Below are 22,876 nucleotides of genomic sequence, written 5' to 3' on the forward strand. Positions count from 1 at the left end.
ACAATTTTTGTCCTATTGTATTGCACACTGAGCTATATAACCACGCGAACTGCATTAATAAACTAATCTGTCAGATTAGGTATATATTCATCAGGAATGTGCCCTGAAGCTGAATACCTTAATTGTAAATGCGCAGATAATGGACTTCAAAATGAATAACAAACTAAACGGAATAATGGATGAAGTCACTCCTTATTCTTACTGATTAGTCAGGATACAGCACAATATTTTAGACACAATTCAATACCATGTAAAGATAATAATTGTAAATGCTCTTGAATGAAAATAAGTGCAATAAAATTGTTACAGGTTCTGGTGTGCAACTAGAAGTGTGTGAAGCTGTTGTGAAGTTTATTAAAAATACTAAAAAGGTATGCAGAAACAATTTAAGGGATTAGAGATGCTTTTCTGTATGTTGTACAGTATATGGGTACTATTTTTTATACATACCACTATTTCTTTTTAATGGCTATCAACAATTTGGGAGGCAAAACTGCATACTAAACAACTTCTCATTTTATTTACCATTTATTATAACTTATTACATAACATTGTAGTAGCCGCACTTTATTTGAACTACTATAAATTCTCTGTAGCTTCAACCTGACAAGCAACAATCTCAAAGTAGCCTCACTAACACTGCCTGTTGCGGAAGAAAAAAATAGCTTAGCTTGTTAGCAGAAAAGCTACAGTATTTTGACAAGCTGAGCAACTGTCACACTACTAAAAAATGTAGTTAAGCTAGTAACCTTTCTACCTTTAGCTAGTTACTTCCTGCCAACTTCTTGCTTCTCGACACCTGTTATAAAGTAGAACAGCCACAAAGACTTACTGGCAACAATTCAAGGCATGGACAGACCTTAAGAACAAATTACGTATTTGCCTTGCAGTAAACAGATTGTGAAGTATTGTCATGCTTTCTGTGTATACCTCAGATTGCTAGAGGCAGAGTGGGAAAAAAAATGGCCCGGCAAAAGATTATCAGTCCAATTTTACTTCACAGTGAGGCTCAATATGTTTACCCCTTAGAAAATAGCAGCTACATTTGCAGGTCACGTGTGGATGCTGGAATTACCTGTGGGGAGAGCAAAATGCCATTTTAAATGGCCCAGACGGGCAGAAAGGGTCAGCTTGCTTGATTTCCTAGCGGGGAAAATCATTCACGTCTTAAATATCACACAGTAAGAATCTTGCCACTGGGAATCACACCCCAAACATAGAATCACCCTGAGATAACTCAAAATAGTGCTAGTTTAGTAAAACTAAATAAAAGTGAAAATGGAGGGACGTTTCACCTCTGGCTATGTGTAGTAGTTTGTAATATAAGGAGCAAAACCTCAGTAAAGTCATCATGTGGGTCACACATTTGACAGGCACCTCTAGCACCAACATTCGCAGGTTGCCATCTCTTATAGCAAGGCTTTTTCTCCTTCTCTCATTCAACCCTCACCCCGTCTCTGTCTCTCTTCAAACCCCAATCGACATTTTCATTTTGAAACACACCAGGAGTCTCGGATGGTATCACTTCATAGAGAGTGTTCCTGTGCCCCGCTCGCTCTGTTCCCACCAGCATTAGAGTTTTTATTCAGAGACAGACATGGCCCCAGGGAAGACGGTCACCTGCTGAACCTTTCACTAAGATTAAGCGCTAAAGGGTGTTTGATACTGGGGCTAAAAAAGAATCTGACGAACCAGACTTATACGTACAACACAGGCGTCAATGCGAGTTATCTCGCTTTGCAATTTAAACAAATAATGCAGAAGAACTTCATGATATATAGTTAAACACATGATAGTGGCGCGTGCTATAAGCTCTGTTTAACTGAATTTACGTGTTGTCCTGACACGGAGGCTTATCTGTATTTGCAAAGACAGAAATCCCAGAATGCAATTGCTGCAATCAACTCAGGTTCAATGGAAAAAACGCTGCTCTGATGAAATTACTTCGAATTGTAGCCAGAGTGGTGCTAAAAGTGCATTGAGTTCTATTGGAAAACAGATGAATATGATTCTGGCAATGGTTGATTACATTGTTTGTTGTATGTATTGTGGCATTTCAGGAGAGTCGCTAAAAGGTACCCTAGTCTCACTCATAGTGTTAACAAAAGCACATGACATTAAAACACGTTTGCCGAAAGGGCCATGCCATTTTAGCTTGCTTATACAAGAGCACGTATAATAAACAATTTTTCAACAGGTGGGATTCATTTTACACATTCTCTCATTTCTATTGTAATACTTATAGACCGTCCTACAACTTAGCGATTCAGTGACATCATAGCTACAGTGCAATTGATCACTAAGGCAGAGATGGTTTAAGTTGACCGTTGACTGCTTTCTCCAGAGGTAGAGCCGCACAAATTGGTTATCTCCCCTCAATAAAAACATCTCTGACATTAAGTCATTGTCATAGCAACTTGCTAACATTGCACTCTGCCAAAAATCTGCTATCAGTCAATTTTCCAATGCGCTTTACAAGAGGAACACAATGTATGTGAAGAGAATGGGAGAAATGACTGACAGTAGCATCCTAACTATAATGCATTGCACGAGTGACTCCAGGTGAAAGCTGCTGACTATGTAGAGTGTTCCAAATCAGTCACTAATAAGGCTCTTTTTCAGTTTGCATGCTGCCTTAGTAAACAGTTAGTCGTGAGTAGTACGATATTAGTTTGAGTGGGACAAAAATAAGTATTATTTATTACTAAAAAATACTGTTTTGGATATTTTTTTGTACAACACTGATAGAATGGCAAAATGAAAATCTGTGAGATTTCATGTGTGTGTGAGTGTAAAATATTTTCGTTGCTCAGATGCTGTGTGGGTTTGAGTGATATAAACTTTGTGACCAGGCTTCACAAACACTGTATTATTATATAATAGTGATGGATATTTCAGATGTTTGGCAGCACCAATGAAAATAAATTCATAAAGCACTGGGCACAATACTTCTTATTAAAATTTAAGAATTGCTTAAAAGGAAAAAAAAGACTGTGAGTAATAAGCACCAGACTGTCCTTGTTATAGTCTCTGTGTACAGCCAGCATAGGCTATTCCTTCCACTCCAATCTTAGTGTTGAACTGTTCCGAATCAGTGTTGTAAATACAATTTCACCACCCATTTCTAGTTGTGTCCTCTTTTGGAAGCAAAAACAGAAAGTAGTTTCACTTTCATAACAAAGCACAGCTTCTCCAGAACATGGCACTGGCAGCAACATATATAGAGAATAATAGTTCTTTGCAGAAACATTTGGGTTGTGTTATGAAAATATCCTCGCGCTGTGATGTACAGAAGTGGGGGTGTGTTTAAATGAAAGTCAAGTCAAGTTAAGAAACTTTAGGGATCTTATCTTAAAAAAGGACAACTTGAAATCACGTCATATGACCCCTTTAAGCTACTTATATTTCAGAAACAACCAAAAACTTGCTATTCTGTTCACCTTTACTCCATCATCAAAAAAGAGTGAAATGTTCCAGTTTGCTATATGAAATGGCATCGTTGCTATTCAGAATAGCAGAACAATCGTTTTAAATAACATAGATTTGTTTAGCAATATGTAAGTCAGTGACCGTAGGTATTTGTCTAATTAGACATAACTATATTGCTTGGGTAGCTACACATCTTTTATATTGTTACTCTACTTTCTGCTCTTTATAATTTCTTTTTATCAGTAGTTCTAAACAGAAGCCGTCTCTACAAAGTGGTCCTTCAAAAGACGGCATGTGAAACATGAGCATGCTAATAGGAATTTTTCATCTCTCGACCAAGCTTGTTTGCAGTAGCTTGGTATGGTGCAAACATCTGTTCGATAATTGCACACCCAGGGCTCCTCTATCCACTAAAGACGTACAACATTACACATTCAAGACTACATTTTCGATGTCAATTATGCTATCTGATGTTTACTTAACCAAGCCATTACCATGCTAACAGTTCAAGACAATACCTCAACGGCGTTATGAGAGCTTCAGATAATGTGAATGTGAGGCCAGTGGAGCACTAACAAGCCCTGAATAACAAAAATACTGGAAACTGTTTCAAGGCAGCCCTTTGCCAATGTTGAGAGAGAACGAGAGAGAGAGAGAGAGAGAGAGAGAGAGGAAAGAGGAGGCTGTTTTCAGGAAAGGCAGTTTCTTATCTTGATATAATCGCACAGCCGCTCTCATACCTGCTAGGCCGCTGATAACTGACAGCAGGAGAAGTGGTTTCCATGGTGACCCCATACTTGTTCTGGAGGGTCCCTTCTGTGAGATTGTTAGTAGGTCTGTTTCTTCATTAAAGCAGTGCCTATGAAAAGCAAGAGGACAACAGTGAGGGACAGTGCGCATTTAAGTGGGAGTGAAAGAAAGAAATGGGTTAGTTTAGTTTAAAAAATTCTGTTATTCTATAAATCATTCTCTAGAGCTTAGTCTGATGGTTCAAGAAGTATCAGGTATCGGAGCTCTGGAGCAAATCCAGCTGAAACACAGCAATAACAAACAGAACCCTGACTAAAATCCCTTGGCATTACTGTTAATAAATACACCTTGGAAAAGTTCTAGCTGGTACATTGTAAATCTGAATTTCACGAAAAGCATGACCATGCTGCATCTAACAATAAATAGATAAATAAGAAGAAATTATATTTTGTTAGAAAATGAAGTCACAGCAAATTGACTTGTTATTTTAGCAACTTTTTTTTCGGATTATATGACCCAAACCAGTATTACATGTAGCATATAAAAATTGGAGTAATTGTATTTATTTATTTGTATAATAGTGATCTTTCAATTTAGTTTATGCTGGATATTAAAGCTTTTTCTGACTATTTGTCATTGTAATTTACAAATATTGTGATGTTTACTATTTGCACATGGTACTACTGTAGTATTATTCAGGTACTTATTTTTTTATCTCATTTGAAAAAAAAAAAAAAAATATATATATATATATATATATATATATATATATATATATATATATATACTGTATATATATATATATATATATATATATATATATATATATATATGCACTTTTACATAATCTTTATTACTTTATATTATTATTAAATTAATTATTTTATTAATTTACCCAATATATACTTCATTTCACATACGTAACCAAAAGTACCTATGTACACAAAGAATGTTTTGTACATATTGTGATATTCTGATTTAATTTCTGCATGATTTCAATGCAACCATTCAGTTTTAAAACATGGTCGAAACCTCTATCAACAGCAAAAATCCATAAAAGTTCACTTATAGTGCAATGGCTCAGTATATGAAACATTACTATCGTATGCCTGTCACACTATGTCAATCTGATACCAGTTCAACCATGGCAGTGCCAGAGTGCTTTGTGAATAAAGTGAAAACCAGAAGTTTTCACCCATCCTCTTTAATCAAGCCGCACGCTGAAGCAGGGTGAGAGAGTTTGCCGGCGTGTGAGCATGCATTAGTCTCCATGATCAAAGCACAGATGAGTACGTTGCTTTAGGCATGATAGAGCAGCCAGATGCTTGAAAACAGACACACCGTCCTCCAACCGCACCAAAACACATACGGTCAGACCTCTAATGGTTGTGCAGCTGCTCATATAAGCACACACACACACACACACACATGCTACAGCAGGTTTATTTAATAACCTTTTTGCATAAAAAGAGAGCAAATATTAATTTTTGAGGCTGGACGCAATTAATGGCGTCCTGTGGAGAGCCTAAGGAAAGACTGGACATGCTCTCACGGTCTCTCTCTCCCTGTCCTCCACCCATCCATTACTAATAACACCTGCCTCTGCCTCACCTCAGTGCACATAGAACACACACACACACACACACACACACACAGACAGACTGACCGAGACTGAGAAGCATAAACCAACAATTCTCATTATTTATATTCATGGCGCAGTGGACTGCCTATCAAAAACAATATCAATGAGAGTGTTCTGCAGGAGTGGCTGTAAAAAATGTCTCCATATGCCCAACCTTTTGGAAGCCACCACATGGTGCGCTTTCAGTTTTTCACCTATTTGTCTATTCAAAACTGTTTTTATTTATTTCATTTTTCCTCATTGACAAGGTCACATTACACACTGCAAGAACGGTTCACGACAAAGAAAAAACAATCATCCTACTTATCCTAATGTTTTTCCAAACCTGTACTACTGCCTTTTTTATAAAGACTACTCTGGTAATGCATACCGAAAGTGAATGCATCTGAAAGACACACTAACATGTAATATTTCAAGTGTTCTGATGTCATACAACAGTATGATCAAGAGACTGAAATTATTACTGAAATCGGACTTCTGCCTTTGCTCTTTTAACATGCTTTTTTCTGTGAAGTACTGTTCTTTTGAGTCAGAGTTTCCAACGAATCAGTTTAATTTCACAAAATCGATCTGAATGAGTCGTTCATGAATCAGACTAATCTGGTTTTCTGACTCATTCTGCCTTATTCATATTGATGTTCTAGTTTGATGTCCTGTTAGTTTGCTTTGTTTGATTTTTGATTCATTGTTCCTTTTACATCATGGAACTTGTTTGCTAGTTTGCTAACTATGCCTTTGAAAAACACACCCCAGAAATACAAACAGTGTATTACAATTAGTCCAGCCCCAAACTCATAAAACCATTGAATAAATGTTGTATCATGTTTATATCCAGTTAGAACATTAACAATTAGAGTCTGGCAGCCACCGTTCTCAGTTTATATGTCTTTTATTCTTGTAATTTCTTGTCAAAATTGTAAAATACAAACTCTAGGAACTAGGTCTATGGGAGAACTGAAAAAAGGCATGAAAAAAAACTAGCAACAGAATTTAAGATTTATGATAGTCAGAATTGTGAGATGCGAAAAGCAGATAACTCCACATTTCAAAAACAACAAGAGCAAAAAAAAAAAAAAAAAATCACTTGCTTAATCTTTGTAATCTCTTCAGACGACAATGTAGATGCCTGACAATGGTTGTTGTTTCGATCACAGATTATGGATGTGATTACACGCAAAACACTTTTCCTTCACCATTGTAACACTCTGCTTTTATTTCATTTTACGCCTTAGCTAGGGCGTTTTTTACAAAGTAAAAGTAGCCTTGTCGTCTGACCTGAATACAGCATGATGATTCACTAAAATGGACTTATTGCCTTTCGTTCAAAAACAACAAGGGCACTTGTCGGCTTCTGCAGTGAAACATAAACCCGTTGTATTCTCCTACTTGATACTGTTCGTCGCTTTCATACAATCTGTGTTGTTAAAAGCGCTAGACAAATAAAAGCGACCGACTGATTGATTGACTCGTGGTGCCTTGAAATCGGGCGAAACTGGCTTTTTTTTTGACAAAATGCACGGCGATTCGCTAATTTTTTCCGGAAGGTTTTCGCAAATGAACTCTTCTTTTGTGACCCGCTGAAGAAAATCGTGTTTGCCTTGACCGCCATTTAAATAAATAGACGATGGCAATTTTCACTGCGTCACATTTATTCTTCGTATAATTTAAATTCGCTCTCGTTTGATAAGCAGCGGTGTTGAAGTGCATTATAAACTACAGCAATACCAGAAGTTAAAACCCGTATCCCATAAAGCCAAGTTTTATAGCACTGCATGCTTGACAAAATGCTTCCATTCAGTAGTTTATTGGAGTGACTTCTTGAGTAGAAAGGGGCTGTGTGTATGTGTGTAATAGACTCCTGTGGGAGTAGTACTCCTGTGTATATTTAGTAATGCAGGCTTGCGTCAGGCCTGTCTAAAGTTCATTGCACTTGGCTGCTCCACATCAGGCTGTGTGCATGAGCTCTCTCATCGAAAATTCTCTGTCTTTCTCTCCCTCCCACTAACAATGTAAAAACAGGAGGAACAGAACTCCAATTTCAGCCTAGATCAGTCATAAAGCTGAGGAAAAATCCCACGTTTACAGATAGGAGGAAGACGTCCTGTCTGTGGCAATTGCGTCAGCTTATATTTTCTTCTTTTAATAAAGTTGTGGCAGTTGAAACTATTATACTGCCTTCTGCATCACAGCTTCTCATCTGATTGTACTTTCGGATCCACATATCATGGCATCACTTTAATGCATTTGATCGTATGTATTTATATTTATTCATTTTTAGATAACTGATTAAATGCGATACTGATTAAATGCGAATATTAAGGCCAAAACGAGTAATTAATTTTTGACAGTTTTTTTTTTTCTTTTTGTTACAATTTATTAACAATTCTAAAATATGAGCCCTCATAACAACTTTTAATTTAAATAAATTTACAGCAATTTTCACACACAGTAAACTCATTATAACAAACGGCACATTTAGCGTGTGTTAATTTAGTGTGAAATAAAGATGTTTTTCTGTCTGTTCTTCTGTCAGAATGAGAAGTCTGTGGTCTCATTTATGTTTCTCTTTAGAGGGTAATTTTATGCATGGATTTTCATGCTAAATTGGTAATGAAATAATATTTGGTAACATTGATTCTAAATGTTTTTAATTTTATTATCCGAGAAATGACCAAACCTTTTCTTTCTCTGAGCCTTAAAGCAATCATTGACCAAACCTTTCTTTATTTTTTTCTTTCTTTATTTCGTTTGTCCCTTTCTTCTTTATGCATGACTTGGCCAGTAGTTCCTCTGCAGTGAATGGGTGCCGTCAGAGTCCAAGCAGATGACAAAAACATCACATTCATCCAAAGGTAAAACACACCACTCCAGTCCATCGATGCGATGACTATATTCAAGTAAAAAACGTAATGACGGATATGTTTATTTGCAATCATGCAACTGTTCATCTTTTCAACTTACATCTACATTTTTTATTTTATAAGTTAATGTGCTTTAAATGCGGTGGTCACCCCAAAATAGCCTCAATAACGTATATGTGGCCACAGTTGACTGTGACTTAAATGTACACCAAATTAGTTTAACATCGAAAAACCGTACAAATCCTGAGCTTGTTAAAAGCGTCTCTGACTACGGGGGTGAGCTAGTATTCAGATCACACGGTGAGATGTCTTTGACGGTGTAATTCCACTGATGATGAAATAGCAGCAGCGAGATGGATGAAATGAAGAAAGATAATACTCCCTCGCTTTGAAGCGAACGTTGACAATAATAACGTAAGGCCACCATCTCTGATGTAGTGCATGCTCTTTTACAGTGCATGTCCGTCCTAATAACGGAGAGATGAAATGGTGTCCACCTCTTGCTAATTGTTTAAAAGCCCGTCCTAGTTAAAAAAAAAAAGAAAGAAAATCTTTATGAGAGCAGAAACAAAAGAGAGCGGGCGATAATGAAAAAAGCACTCGTTTGTCATGAGGAGGATCAGATGGCTCTCTTTGAATTCCTCATTAATTAAAAGAGGCAGATGAAGTGTAATGTCACCCAGGGGACGGGGATTAGAGCGGCTCCGGGCCGTGATGACTCCAGCACAGTGACCTCAGCAGGACAGAGAGGTTGCTGGAGACCAAATGGCCTCTGCAGAGAGACAACAGCTATAAATGTTAGGAGCTTCATCTGTGAGGTATCTCGGGAAACTCAGCATGGCCTGAGCTCTTCTACACGAGTAGTACAGGCCGTTTTCTAATCCTTTTGAAACTTGATTAACCATGAATTTTGTAATTCAAAGAAATGGGACAGCCTTACAGGGAGACTTATAGTATTTCCTGCTGTGGTCAAGGCCACGAATGTTGTTAACAGCAAAAGGGAAAATAGAGAGAAAGATTTTGTCTTTGTATAAGAAACCCTTTCGCAGCAGAGTGAACTAATATTTATTTATTTGAGTTCATTTAATCTTAAAGTAATATAACACGGTTATAATCAGTTAATAACTGCAAAAACGCATCTTTACAGTCTTTTGAGCAATATTAACGTATCCTCACTGTATAAAAATATAAATGTTTGAACTCTTCCTTACCAAATACACGCTTCGATGACTTGCATCATCAGCACATTGAATCGTTCGCAATATTTCATATATTTTGTGACTTTGCAGTGGCTATTTTACAATGCGTAGAGCATCTCTAAATATATACTGTGCCTATATATAAGCCAAATAATAACTCTTCTTCATCAACGGTGTCAAATACACAGTAACTTTTCAATAAAAGTTTGTTAAAACACTTGCTTTCCTCTGCTTTAAGGTTATTCATGCCAGGAGAAACACAATCCAACTAATATGACTGTGAATGTATCCATGTACGCATGTGCTGAAACAAACAGCTTCTTCTCTTATGCCCATGCAGCACATCAACATCATCTTAATCTCAGCTGTCAATGTCGTTCAGTAGTGACTAATGCTGCGCTACGTTTATAAATTTTCCGGGAAGCTCTCGTTTGAGGTCTGTAGGAGGAGAAGAAATCGAAAATCGAGGGGTGGATGGTGAGAAAAGTAATTGCTACGGTACGTCTTAAATGGGCAGCTCTATCTCGTTTTGCCAAAGAAATGATCCATACGGGAAGTCATGGGTGGAAAAAAAAAGTAACTAGAAACAAGTGGTGACTTATTTGAGTTAAAATAACTGCTGGAGTGAAGCTGCAGGAAAGTAGTAAGTTATCTCTAAAAGGAAAAAAAAAAAAGAAAGAAAGAAAGCTGAAACGGATTCCTGCCTGCAGGGATACTGTTACATCATGAGCTAACACTGCCTTCAGGGAATTAGAACTGCTTGTTCATAATTTGGGGATACAGAGCCAGAAAGAGACAAGGACATATGTTCAAATAATTAAAAAAATAAATAACTAAAATAAATTATATATATATATATATATATATATATATATATATATATATATATATATATATATATATATATATATATATATATAAAATTTTTTTTTTTTAAGTGACTTTGTGTTGAGCTTGTCTTAAGGATGGTTTTCACTCCTGGTCCTGTGGACCCACTGCTCTGCTCAGTTCAGTTCATGACGTTCTCTCCTAATGTGGCGATGAAGGTTTGTAAAAAAAGAGATTGTGCAGCGCTGAGGGTCCCGAGCAGCAGGAGTGAAGCTTCTTTCTTCAACAACTGACCCGAAGCTAATTCAATGGGAATACTGATTGAACACTGCGTTCACACAGAACGTGTTATTTCTTTCACAAACAGCTAGAATACCGACAATATATTTTTTGGAGTTTTGAGTTCTTCAACACTTTACAAAAAGGTCTGATTTGTTAATTTAAATCACAACTTGACATTAACTACATAAACAATAAGTTGACTACTAGAATTGATTCCTGTAAGTATATTTTCATTGTTAGTTAACGTTAAATATTACAAATTAAATGAAGTTGTAAAGGTTGTAAAGTGTTACCCAAAATTAAGTTAAAATTTAAACAAATAAATCAATAATAATAATAGTTATTGTTATTATTATTATTGTTGTTATTATTATCGGTTTTCTTTTAAACTCACCAAAGCTGCATTTATTTGATCAAAAGAACAGTACAAACAGCAAAATGTGAAATACCAATGCAGTTTAAAATAACTACCATTTTATTTTTAAAATGTAATTTATTTATGTGCGGGCTCGACAAGTAAAATAGATTTAAACAGATTTAATCCTCTTAAATGGGCAAAATAATAATATATAAACAGGCAGAACATAAACCACAGGTATGGACCTGGACGATCAGACAAACTGAATACAAACACACAGGACTTAAATACACAAGGAAATAGACTAAATGAACAAGAAACAGGTGAAGACAATGATACAATTAACAGGAAGGGAAGGTAGGACACACAGAGCACAAGACAAAAACGACAACAAAAGAGAACAAAAGACGGGACAACATGATTCTTCAGAAATCATTCTAATATGCTGATATGATGCTGAAAGCTATGGCACATTTTTAAAAATGTCATCCTTAAATAATATTATACAAAGTGAAAAAATCTCGCAGTGTAAGTCAAGTTGAACTGAGAAATTGACTTATTTTTTTAATCCATAAATGAAAAGAGAAGCGTGAATTATCAGCCTAACGCACGAAACAAGCACTGAGCTAAATATATATAAAGCGTTTACATAGTGACAGATAAATTTGAGCGCAGGAGAGTTTTAATAGATTCACAGCCAACGTTTGACGTTAACAACAAAAGACAAAGTTTTCTCCTCATTTTGACTCTTTATAACTGATACTCCAACTATGCATGAATTCTCTTCATTTTTTTGGTGCTTTTGAGGGATTTTGATATCTTTCTATCCAAAACAGATTATTGTTTCGCCAGTGATCCAGACAGCTGTTTCAGTCGAGTAGTTAAATGACTCTAAGAACTGGTGACCGAGAGATCTTTAACAAGTCCGCTGGAGCCCAAAAAACCCAAACAACAAGCATTTCCCATCTGCTCGATATCTGCAGGAAAGCGAGTCTGTGTCCAATCGACGGATGCGTGGAGATCTTCCACAGAAACCCCCGTGACTGCAGACTGGGCTGGTAAGTTGATGACGGGAACCCGCTGATAGTCAATCAGGAACAGGCAAGCCCTGATTATAATCATAGGCTACACTCTCACTTAATATAGCCTTCACACCTCTCCAGCCCATTAACATTTACGTCAGTGATATTGAGAGGATTCTGGGATGAGCGTGGAGGAGAGAATTGTCTGATGTATTAATTGGACTTGTTCTGAACCCTGTGGGGTTGCTGATAATTACTGATGCTGGATTACAAGCAATGAGACCAGATTAGCAGGATGAGATTTGTTCATGCTGGAAGTGTCATAAAACATACAGTAGCCCTACATGTGACCTCTCTGATGTAAAACATTGGCGTCATTACCTTTGTATGAAGATATGTTTATAGTGGGGTGCATTCCTGAATATACAACTTGAGCATATATGTCACATTGGAGCATGATTCTATTTGATGTCTTTTATATTAAGTATCAAGTATCTACTTGTACATTTACCAACAGTATATACTGTATAATATATATTGTGCAGCATTTTCTTGCAGCAGTTCATGGGATTACAACAAATACATACATAGCCTTTTTTTACTTTGCCTGTATTCATCTATTATTTATGATGTCCTTTTTCCATCTATCTATACACATATTATTATTATTATTATTATTGTTATTATTATTATTACCCTCCCCCATCTTTTTCCTCTTTTATTTAGGAGAAAATCTGTTCAGTGATCCCCTGGCATGGAATGAATTTAAACGATACAATGTTTCAAACCCAGCTGAGAGTAGTCTTGATGGTAGCTGATTGCATAATTAAATGTCAATTTTTTTTTTTTTATATATTAGCTCATAAGAGGTTGGAGATGTGTAGAATGCTGCAGCTTGCGTACAGTGTGCATTATGAATGCAAAATGATCAATTCATTTTCACATTCACGTCATTCAGTGGCTAGATCAACAGCACTTCACAAAGGCGAAAAAAAAAAAGAAAGAAAGAAAAGAAATTGTCTATCAAAAATGTCTTCCACCACACTGAAAGCTTGAGGGTTTAACATTGAGCAATGCAACGTGAAAGTGGGGAAATTAAAACATTGGTCACGCTTTAATTTTAAGGTTCGATTCTCACCATTATCAAACCATTAACTATGAATTTTACCTCAATAAACTTCTAATTTGCTGCCTTTCAATAGTAAGACACACACACACAAACACACACACATATATATAAGCAACTAGATAATAGGGAAAATATATTAAAGTTGCAATATTATTTTTTGCAAGACTGTCAAATTCTATTTAGAGAGATATCATTTAGTGGTGTACTGTGCTCTGTTTGTTTTAGTAGACATATAAGATGTTAAACCTGCACATACTGTAAAGATAGACTGTCATTTTTGCTACAAATTACATAAAGTAACAAATCTAGGTGGCATTTCCCTATAACACCTGCTAAAAGTTCAATAAGAACATTTTCTGAGATTAATTGTGCCATTATTCAAAACTTGCTTTGTGTTGCCTCTACGCTCTGAATTCTACTTTCATTTCAGTGGGACCTTTACAGCAGCGGTTCAGCCAGGGGTTCAGCGTCGCTAACGTTATTCCAGACCCTTAGGCGACGGTGGTCCATTCATCAATATTTGATGTCTTGGGAGTGAGAACACAGGGCCTGTTCAAAAAGAGCTATCGACTCGCTATAAGAAAAGACCAGAACTTATATTACAGATATCACATTTATTTCATTTTTTAACAAAGAGTCCTCTGTAGTACTTCACGTCCCAAAATCCGCGGTCAATAACCGACTGTCAATTCAGCACAGCACTAAGAAAGAGCATATTAGGCAGCATCCATTCATTTCATTTCAGCCAGCCTGCAGTATTCACGATGGAAAGGCTTTTACTGTTGTAATAAAGGCTCTGGAGTACAGTACTTGCAAATCTTCGATCTCCTCCCTGGTTGAAGCCCCCTCCAGCAAGAACGCCCCACTCTGTGTTATCTGAGCTGCCAATATTGATATTTTTCTAATAGTCAAAGTAAGCTCTCGACTCGGGGATCGTGCCGGAGAGTGGGGATTTGAATGACGTGTATTGATGCCCGCTAATGGAAGGGCCTATACAGCCTGCCACCTTGATTTGGGAGATACGGGATGATGTTATGTTATCAAACCACAGAGAGAAAATTCAATGAGAACCTGTTGTGTTCATCACAGGGTTGAGCAGAAGTGCACGGTGATTAGAAGACAACAGAAAATATGCTGTTCTCTAAATAGAAACAGTGCATCAGCCTCTCCTGCCACTGAGAGCTTGTAAGGTGGAATCTGGGGAAACGGGATTAGACCAATTTAGATAGTATCTTAATTAAAACATTAAACCGAATGAATTCCCTTCTGTTGTTTTTAACAGTTTTCCACTGTTTCAAAGTGCTTGTTTTTCTTTTGCAAAATGGAAACTTCCAGTGTAGATGCCTTCGCTGATTATAAGAAGAATAATTAGGATTTTCCGCACGGCGAGATGCAAACCGTATATTTGTGGGAGAATGTGGTGCACTACAGTCGCCAAATAGCATCAGCTATTATTTATTTATTTAATTATTGTTTCTATAGAACTTTTTGGAAGTTCTACATCTCACAGCGGTGACTCTATATGTTGTAATCGCAATTTGATTGCTCAAAGTGTGAAAATTAGCAATGTAATTTGACATAATGGTTGGTCAATATCTTGAAAATCTTGAAATATCTTTCTCACTTTTGTATTTTACTCTGGTTGCTCTGGGACTAAGCACAGACAGTATCTTTAAACAGGAAACAATAATATATATGTCGTTTTTTTCGCTCTGCCACCGTTCATGGCCCCGTTCCACATCGTCAGCTGCTCAAAGACACATCACACATTAACAGGAGATGGTACCACATGGAACGTGTCCTGTGCCACCGGACGCTGTGGTCGTGTAACTTATCATCTTGACTTATGTGGAGCACGGGTGTGGCTGCCCAGTCCCCGCTCATTATCACCATTAACAACAAGCTGTCATCCCGCGTCCTGGGAGGCTGCCGACACAGTTTGCGTTTAGGAACTCTCTGTCGTATGCATTATGCATTTGCTCTCAAGCCGCAAGGTGTGTGGCATATCACACTGTCTCTTGATTAAGGACACTGGCAGCTATTTGTCATTTTCTGGCCACAGCACTATAAAACAGAAGTTGCTTAAATGCACACACAACTAGTACAAATAGGGCTAAATATTTTGGATCGGACTTCCATTTTATAATCATGGAATTGGTTTACGTTTGCTGCGTTTGTTTACTGATAGATCGAATGGATTGTTTTAATTTTCCAGCACTAACAACATAACTTGCTGACCGGCAGATTTACAGAAATGCCCGTGGCACAAAAAAATGTTCATGCACTACCGGGAAATGTACTACTTACCGCTTTTGAAGTTTAATTATGAATTTGTCACGTTCGAGTGCTTTGTTGTTGGAAATAATGCAAATAAAAAATTCCGGTGGAATTATGTTTTAAATGACTTAATTGGGCAGTTTCAACTTAAAAGAACTTGCACTGTCAGTGGCTTTGCTTTGTCTGAAGATGCATGCTTTGTCTTAAGGCATGCTTATAAAATTGACTTAAATGTCCTAATTGAACTATGGCCTAATCTTGGCGTAGGCTAAGCCCTGTCTATGAACCTGGGCCCAAGAGTTTAATAACCAACCCGATCTCATGAAAGTTTGTAGAAATAGATAAAAAACAAATATGCAAAAATTGATTTTGTCGTGTATAAGCTACACAAAAGGGTTTGAATAGGGTTGTGGGCTAGATGCGTATCTATGCGAAAACAGCATATCATATGCACGCCAAAGTCAATTGTTGCATATCAATACCTCAAGTTTTTGTTTTTATTTGGCCTACTGTTAATATGCATTTTCATGAGACCGGCCTTTAATAACAGACAACATTATGCATTGCCTGACTGGCAACACTGCTGATTTTGACAAAAGCTTGAAAATAGTCATCTGAATAAATTATGGTTTACTTGTTAAACATAGCAGATACGGTATATTCTGTATAGTCAACTATATTTGCAAAAGATAACTTTATCAAACAGCCCACTAACACTTACATTGATAAATATACTTGCAATCTTACATAAGTGAAACTATTATTTCTTTTTTTTGTTTTTTATTCCGTTAGGTCACTTATATTATTTCTTTCTGTAATTCACAATGATATAAGCTGTCCATTATAGTAATCCTGGAAAGAGGCAACTTACAAAAGAGGATTATTTGTAACCTTTGGACAAAAATGTTGTGGAAGTCATTGCAAACAGTGTCCGAAATAATTACTTGTGCCTTTGGCATTGCCAGAATTCCAGATTTAGCCCTTTTTTTCTGGACTGTCTGTCTGTCAAATGCTGTAAACATACTGAATATGTTTTTTTTTTCATTCCAGCTATCAAATTAAACAAAATGTTAGGTCCTGCCTGAATGAGAAGTGGTCTACATTTATAGTCCATTATCGCATATAAACACATATATCTGCTAAAAGTTTATTTAGGCATGGAATAAAAGCCAGGTCAACTTTTGGTTTAATGGATTTCATGTAACCCTTGAACAGAAGCCTCAGTCGATTGTTTTATACTCGTATGGAAAGCACTCATGTTGCATATGAATAAATGTATGGTCTCCAACGTTTAATCATTCAGACACCAGAAAATAGATGGAAACTCAGACCTCATTAAAATCTGATGATCATCCCTCATAAATGAAAGCATCAACCTGTTATTTTAACAGCAAGCCTATATTCATGACCAGCTTCATAGTTCATTAAAACATAACCAACCGCTAAAAGCAGAGTGATGACTATCTGAAAGGTTTGAAACAATGTCAAATCACCTGTAAAGGGCCACCTATGTAGATGTGGGCAATAATCACAACGCTAATTAGCGAGAGAAACACGGAGCAGATGAGATGGTGGATACGAAGATAATCATTAGATTTATGCTTATTGTTAGCATTGCATTTCACTAGTTGAGCGACAGCTCGAGCTCTGTCTTTAACAACTGTCTTGTTTATTTCTCAAACTGAAAATCGTACAGAAAATGTATAAACTCGGTCGACAGCATTGTCAAAGTATGCAGTATAAAAGCCATTGTACACATCCTATGCCTAAACTAGTGAAAATATGCTGTGCAATTTCATTAACTAGAAGAGTAAATTTTGATGACAAACTTTGATGCTGAAAGCCGTTGCCGTTTTGATGTGAATAAAATGTATTTTAGCAGCTTGCTAGCATTATTTAGCACAACACTATGGTTTTAACCATGTTGCTAGGATTTTTTAACTAATACTTTCAACAAATGCGATGCAGATGTTATTTAGATAGATATTTCTAGCTTGTTGCTAACATGATTTGACATTTCTAGCAAAATAGAATTTGCTAGCAACACTCGGTTTAATAAATTGCTAGCATGTTTAACATGATTGAATGTTGCTAATATGATTCTGGGATGATTTAACATATTGATAGCATGCGTTAACCTTTTGCTATAGGCATGTCTACCATTTTGGAAAAGTCAACATGTTCCAGTCACAGTAAAATCAATGAGTGGTCCAAGATCCCTACAACACTCCCCCGCAGCCTCTGCTTGCTCTTTCTGTTTTTTGTAGCGTAATGATTTTTTATAATGTTTTGACTGCTAAAAAAAATCTACACAAAAAATCACTTTTTGTGTTCAGTTTTTGCATAGTGACTCATGAATACTATAGCAGCAGCATTAAGTTTTTTTTTTTTTTTTTTTTTTTCAGAACAGAAATGCTTTCAGATTGGATGTCAGGTTAACTTTCACACAGGCTGATCAAAGAGATTAACGCTCTCACGTCTGTCAAAATGAGATTAGATTTCCCTCAGTTTTGTGCAAAATCTGCCAGGAAGTGGATAAGGGATGCAATCTTCATAGGTTCAGCCGTACTGTTTGGCAAGTCTAGATTCCGATATCAGAGATACGGAAGCAGGGAGAGTGATATCACTTGTTAGTCAAGGACAGACGCTTTCCCTTAGGATATTATCTACTGCACACTTCAGATCTGAAGAGCCAAATGCATTTCTAACAATCAAGTGCATGGCGCTGACATCACGCTAATCAGCTCAAAACATGCTTGTGACTGAATCATACTAGTGGGAATCTTTGGCTTCATTAAAAATGGAAGAGAATAATTATACTGAACTTCACAAATTCCTGGATGAAATGAAGAAAAGCACAGATTTCATCAGACTCAGGATATCAAAAAAAAAATTGGATGCACATGTAATGAAAATCATTAAAGCAACATCATAGCATCGCACGATCTAATTAATGGCGCTTGCTAACACTAGCATCACTATTATTGTTGCTCATTCTTAAGGATTTGAACAAACCCTTAATTTAAGTTTTTAGCACACTATTTGTATTAGACTTGATTGATACCTCTTGTTAGAGAGAGATTATTATTATTATTATTATTATTTTATTTTCCTTTTATTTATACAAAACTCTTATAGACTGTACAAAGTTGGCAAGAACTGTTTCCACAGTTAGCAGATGTGATAGAAAAGTGTTTCTTGTTTGAAATATGGATATGTATCATACAAAAAACACATGGAATCAATACAGGGTGCCTTTATTCACCCCCTGGAGCCATGTGAGGGACTTTTTATTACTAATTATGTGCACGTCTTACAAACTGAATACAGCTACCACCCATTTAAGCCCATTCAAAGACTTGGAAGGGTCTGGACAATTTTTTTATATAACTCTGACTAATATAAGTAGTACACCCAATAAAAGTAAATATAATTGCTATATTGTAAAGTCTCAAGCGGTATGTCAGCAAAAATATTAATACATTTGAACTACACCTATAAAATTTGTATGTATTTGAATGTTAATTTTGTACTAGGGTAGGTCTGTTTTTTTTCACTTTGCACAAAAGTAGGTAGAGACACATTTTCCAAAAGCCTACACAATGTTGCAAAATCTGCAGACAGAAACCAACAGCGCAGACACAGCCTGACTGCAAATCAGGGCTAAAACTGCATTAGCAACCACACAGCAACACCCTGGCAACCACCCTCAACACTATCCACATTTGAAATTTAGTCTACCAGCAATCTCGTTATAAACTGTAATCCTCAGCTTCTCTAAAGGCTTAAACATAATCAAATCATATGCATCGTCACTGTTGTAACTGCTCATCTGATCTAGTAGTGCTATAAGGGCTGTATTTCAGGTGTCAGTGCTGCTTTTGTGTGAATATTATGTGAATTACCATGTCAAAGGGTAAATCCAGCAGTAACCAGCAGCACTCTTAATCCAGCAAAGCCTTTATGTTATGCTGCCAGATGTTAGCTGCTTTCAAAAGGCTCTTAGTTAAAACCCCCTTCAAACGTCTAGTGTTAGAAACACGGCTTAGAGGAACAACTCTGAATACTTCCAATTATTGCCAGCTACAGCATCAAAGTGTAAAGCAAACACCTGTGTTGAAAAGGTCTGTGGTATTTCTCCTTTAACTGTCAGAGTGCTGTTTGAGAATGCCAGGCACCGACCGAAACGCTCAATATTCTGTTGGGATCTCTCGTTGTGAGAATTCAGAGGACTACCTGTAGATGACAATGGGTGGGCTTTCTTGAAACATTTTCAGAAAAATACTACAACCAAGCAGGGCATATTGAATCACTTCAGCAAATTTTACCACTATTATTGGTTCAGAAAGCCTGCTTTCTCAGGAAGCATTTTGTCGAAATCCAGTCATCAGCCTCATCTGAAATCACATGCTTCCCCACAATTTTGATTTTTTTTTTATTTATTTATTTTAGATTCTTTGATGCTACATGAGCAGATTTGTGAATGGCACTGAAACAAGGCAGTTGCTGCTGACAGGTCACATGGCGATGACAGCATGATGGATGTAGTACGTTGGATAACATGCATTTAACAGTATATCATACTTTACATGCACAAGGAACCTCCTTTACAGAGTTTGTGATTTCAGGCGCAGCCATTATGTCACATCCTTTATACTAAGATGATCTGATTGATTTTTAAAGGAATCATCTCTAGGAATTCATAAACATTAGATATCTATGATATCTCACAGTCCTGTTAGTGCAGCTTGGCAGTTGGTTGCATTGTTCCGTATGGCATGCCGGATCGACTCATTTGATTGGCCGAACAGCATTTCAAGAGTGCATACTGTACAATTCAAATGCACTCTGGGCTTTCGTTTCTTTGTATCACTCCACTTTCTCCAGACCAGAGTTTGTGAACAGTGCAGGGTAAAAGTTCTGCAAGTGTCAGTATTTCTGGGTCATTCGGTGAAAGGTTCATCTCTGAAATACCAGTCAAAGCTGTGTCACTTTGACATCGGGAACACGCTGGATTTTCGAAAGCACAATTGGACCTACAGCACTTGTCGGAAAATCTGTCAGAGGCGATTCCAGGATTTTAGTTTTACAGGGACTGTGAATATAAGATGACGTGGCTCAGTAGAATAATTCTTACCTTAAGTGCAAGAGATCACAAGTTTGGATCTTGTGGAACAAATTAAATTAGCATTTGTTTGTAGATGTCATTTCGTAAAGGTGGCATATTTGGTTGCATTTTCCTGTGTGATATCATTAAAACAGAGAGCATTTGGGGAAGAGAAAAATGAAATGCTGAGAATCTGTGACAGCTCTCGAACATGTCTGCCCTACTGTATGTCACCTATGAGTGAACTCACCACTGCCTGGAGAGAAAGACGATATTTTTAAAGTTTAACATCAGGCAGGATAAGAATTCTGACTGAAATAACTTTAGATCTCAGGATATTTTTGTCTTCATGTTTTTTATTTTTGCTTTTCTAATTAGATAGGATACTTGGGGTCTGCAGTCATTATAGTAGAGCAGAGGAAATTGCAGTGTGCAATTACCAGACATACACAAACTGCATTTTCTTCAAACCAAGATTTTGAATGATCAAGGTTCTGTGTCTTATTGCTTTAACAGCCGAGTTTATATCAAAATGTATTTAACGCATGATTGTATCAATTTTAGGGTTGTCACATGTCTTCTAAAAAAAATGTCCTAAACCTTTTGGCTTGGCTTGGTGGTAATGACGGATGTTTTTCTTCTTTTGGAACTAGACGTAGAACTAAGCAAACCAGCCAGTTTCATAACCATGAAAGCACGATAGTTACTTGCGATATTGCAATAAACAAATTAATAACCCCGATAAATAATAAGCACTGAGTGCCATACGGTATTGGAACTTGGATTTCTGACGTTAAATTATTTTCTGAGGTTTTCGAATCACATTGTAGGCTTTTAAACTCTCTAAGATGATTTGTGCTACATAAACAGATGAAGATAATCCAGGAAGTCATGCAGCTCCGATTACGCTCAATACAGCTAATCAATCCCCTTCACCAGCTGTTCATAAGCTCTCACTTAAATTGGAACGCAAAAACTCAAGGGCAAGTAAATACCAGCTAACTAACTCTGTACCTAATTTAGTTGCATTTGGCAGAACATAGGTAGTATGGTGTAGGCTCTCTCGCTATCTCCTAACATGACATTTACCTTCAAATAAAAACATAATAAAGACATTTATATTGTTTATCCTGTTTAGGTTGATGTTAGTATCATCATATATGTCTAAAGAATCGAAGTAAACCAAGCTTATTGACACAGCTCAATCATACAGTGTTTTATTCTGGTCATTAAAAAAAAATCTCTCCAATGAACCTGCTATTTAATTTAAAACTTTTTAAATATGCACCTAGTAAATCTTTCTTGCCTGTGTACCATTATGATATTACACTAAGCATAGTGATTGCAAATATATCTGCAGTCTGATGTAGCAATCAATGCGGTGAGGGATTTCTTTTGATCGCTTATTCCATTTACAGCTGTTCCAGATACATATCCTGGAAACCGGTAAACCTTTGTAAACTTGGGTATCAAATACCTCAATCACACTTCCAAAAGCATGATATTGCACATACAGCTGAGTACAATTCAGTTCCACAATGAATGAGATAGGCTTCCTACAGGTTCTTCAGACCAGGCAAGCATGACTCTGAGTGGGTATGTTCATTCCACTGCTGCTAAATAACACATCGCTTTATATAATTTCCTCAATTTTCCCTTTGTGACTAAGAAACAGCCTAATTGCATATATTTTGTAACAACAGGCATTTTGTTTGTACGATTTGGTGCCTATTTGAACAAAGCTAATTGCAACGTAGGTAAAAGGGTGTCTGTAAGAATCATGGATCCGCCGAACGTTCAGCAACCAAAATTGTTTGGCCAAAACTCTTTTGTGTTTGATCGAGTAACCCCAAAAACGTGATGTGATGAAACATAACCACGAGCTGAAGCAAATATGCTGGTGTTGTGTAAAAGCATTTATTTGTACAGTAAAAAATGCATGCCTGATTCAAGAAGACTCAAAAAATATTTTAAGTAAATAGTTTAAAATTG

The 22,876-nt window shown here is 36.7% G+C and overlaps 1 protein-coding gene across 2 annotated transcripts in view; it reads right to left on the reverse strand.

Annotated features, from left to right (window-relative positions):
• Positions 1 to 22,876, reverse strand: part of cntn5 (contactin 5) — a 335,900-nt gene that overhangs the window by 260,060 nt on the left and 52,964 nt on the right. For both annotated transcript variants that reach the window (XM_043216577.1, XM_043216575.1), the window contains exon 2: positions 4,170 to 4,288. In XM_043216577.1, the coding sequence (XP_043072512.1) occupies positions 4,170 to 4,224 (55 nt within the window). In that variant the 5' untranslated portion in view covers positions 4,225 to 4,288. The remainder of the gene's footprint in view (positions 1 to 4,169; positions 4,289 to 22,876) is intronic.

The sequence above is a fragment of the Puntigrus tetrazona genome, chromosome 18 (genome assembly GCF_018831695.1).
Source record: "Puntigrus tetrazona isolate hp1 chromosome 18, ASM1883169v1, whole genome shotgun sequence".
Taxonomy (NCBI): domain Eukaryota; kingdom Metazoa; phylum Chordata; class Actinopteri; order Cypriniformes; family Cyprinidae; genus Puntigrus; species Puntigrus tetrazona.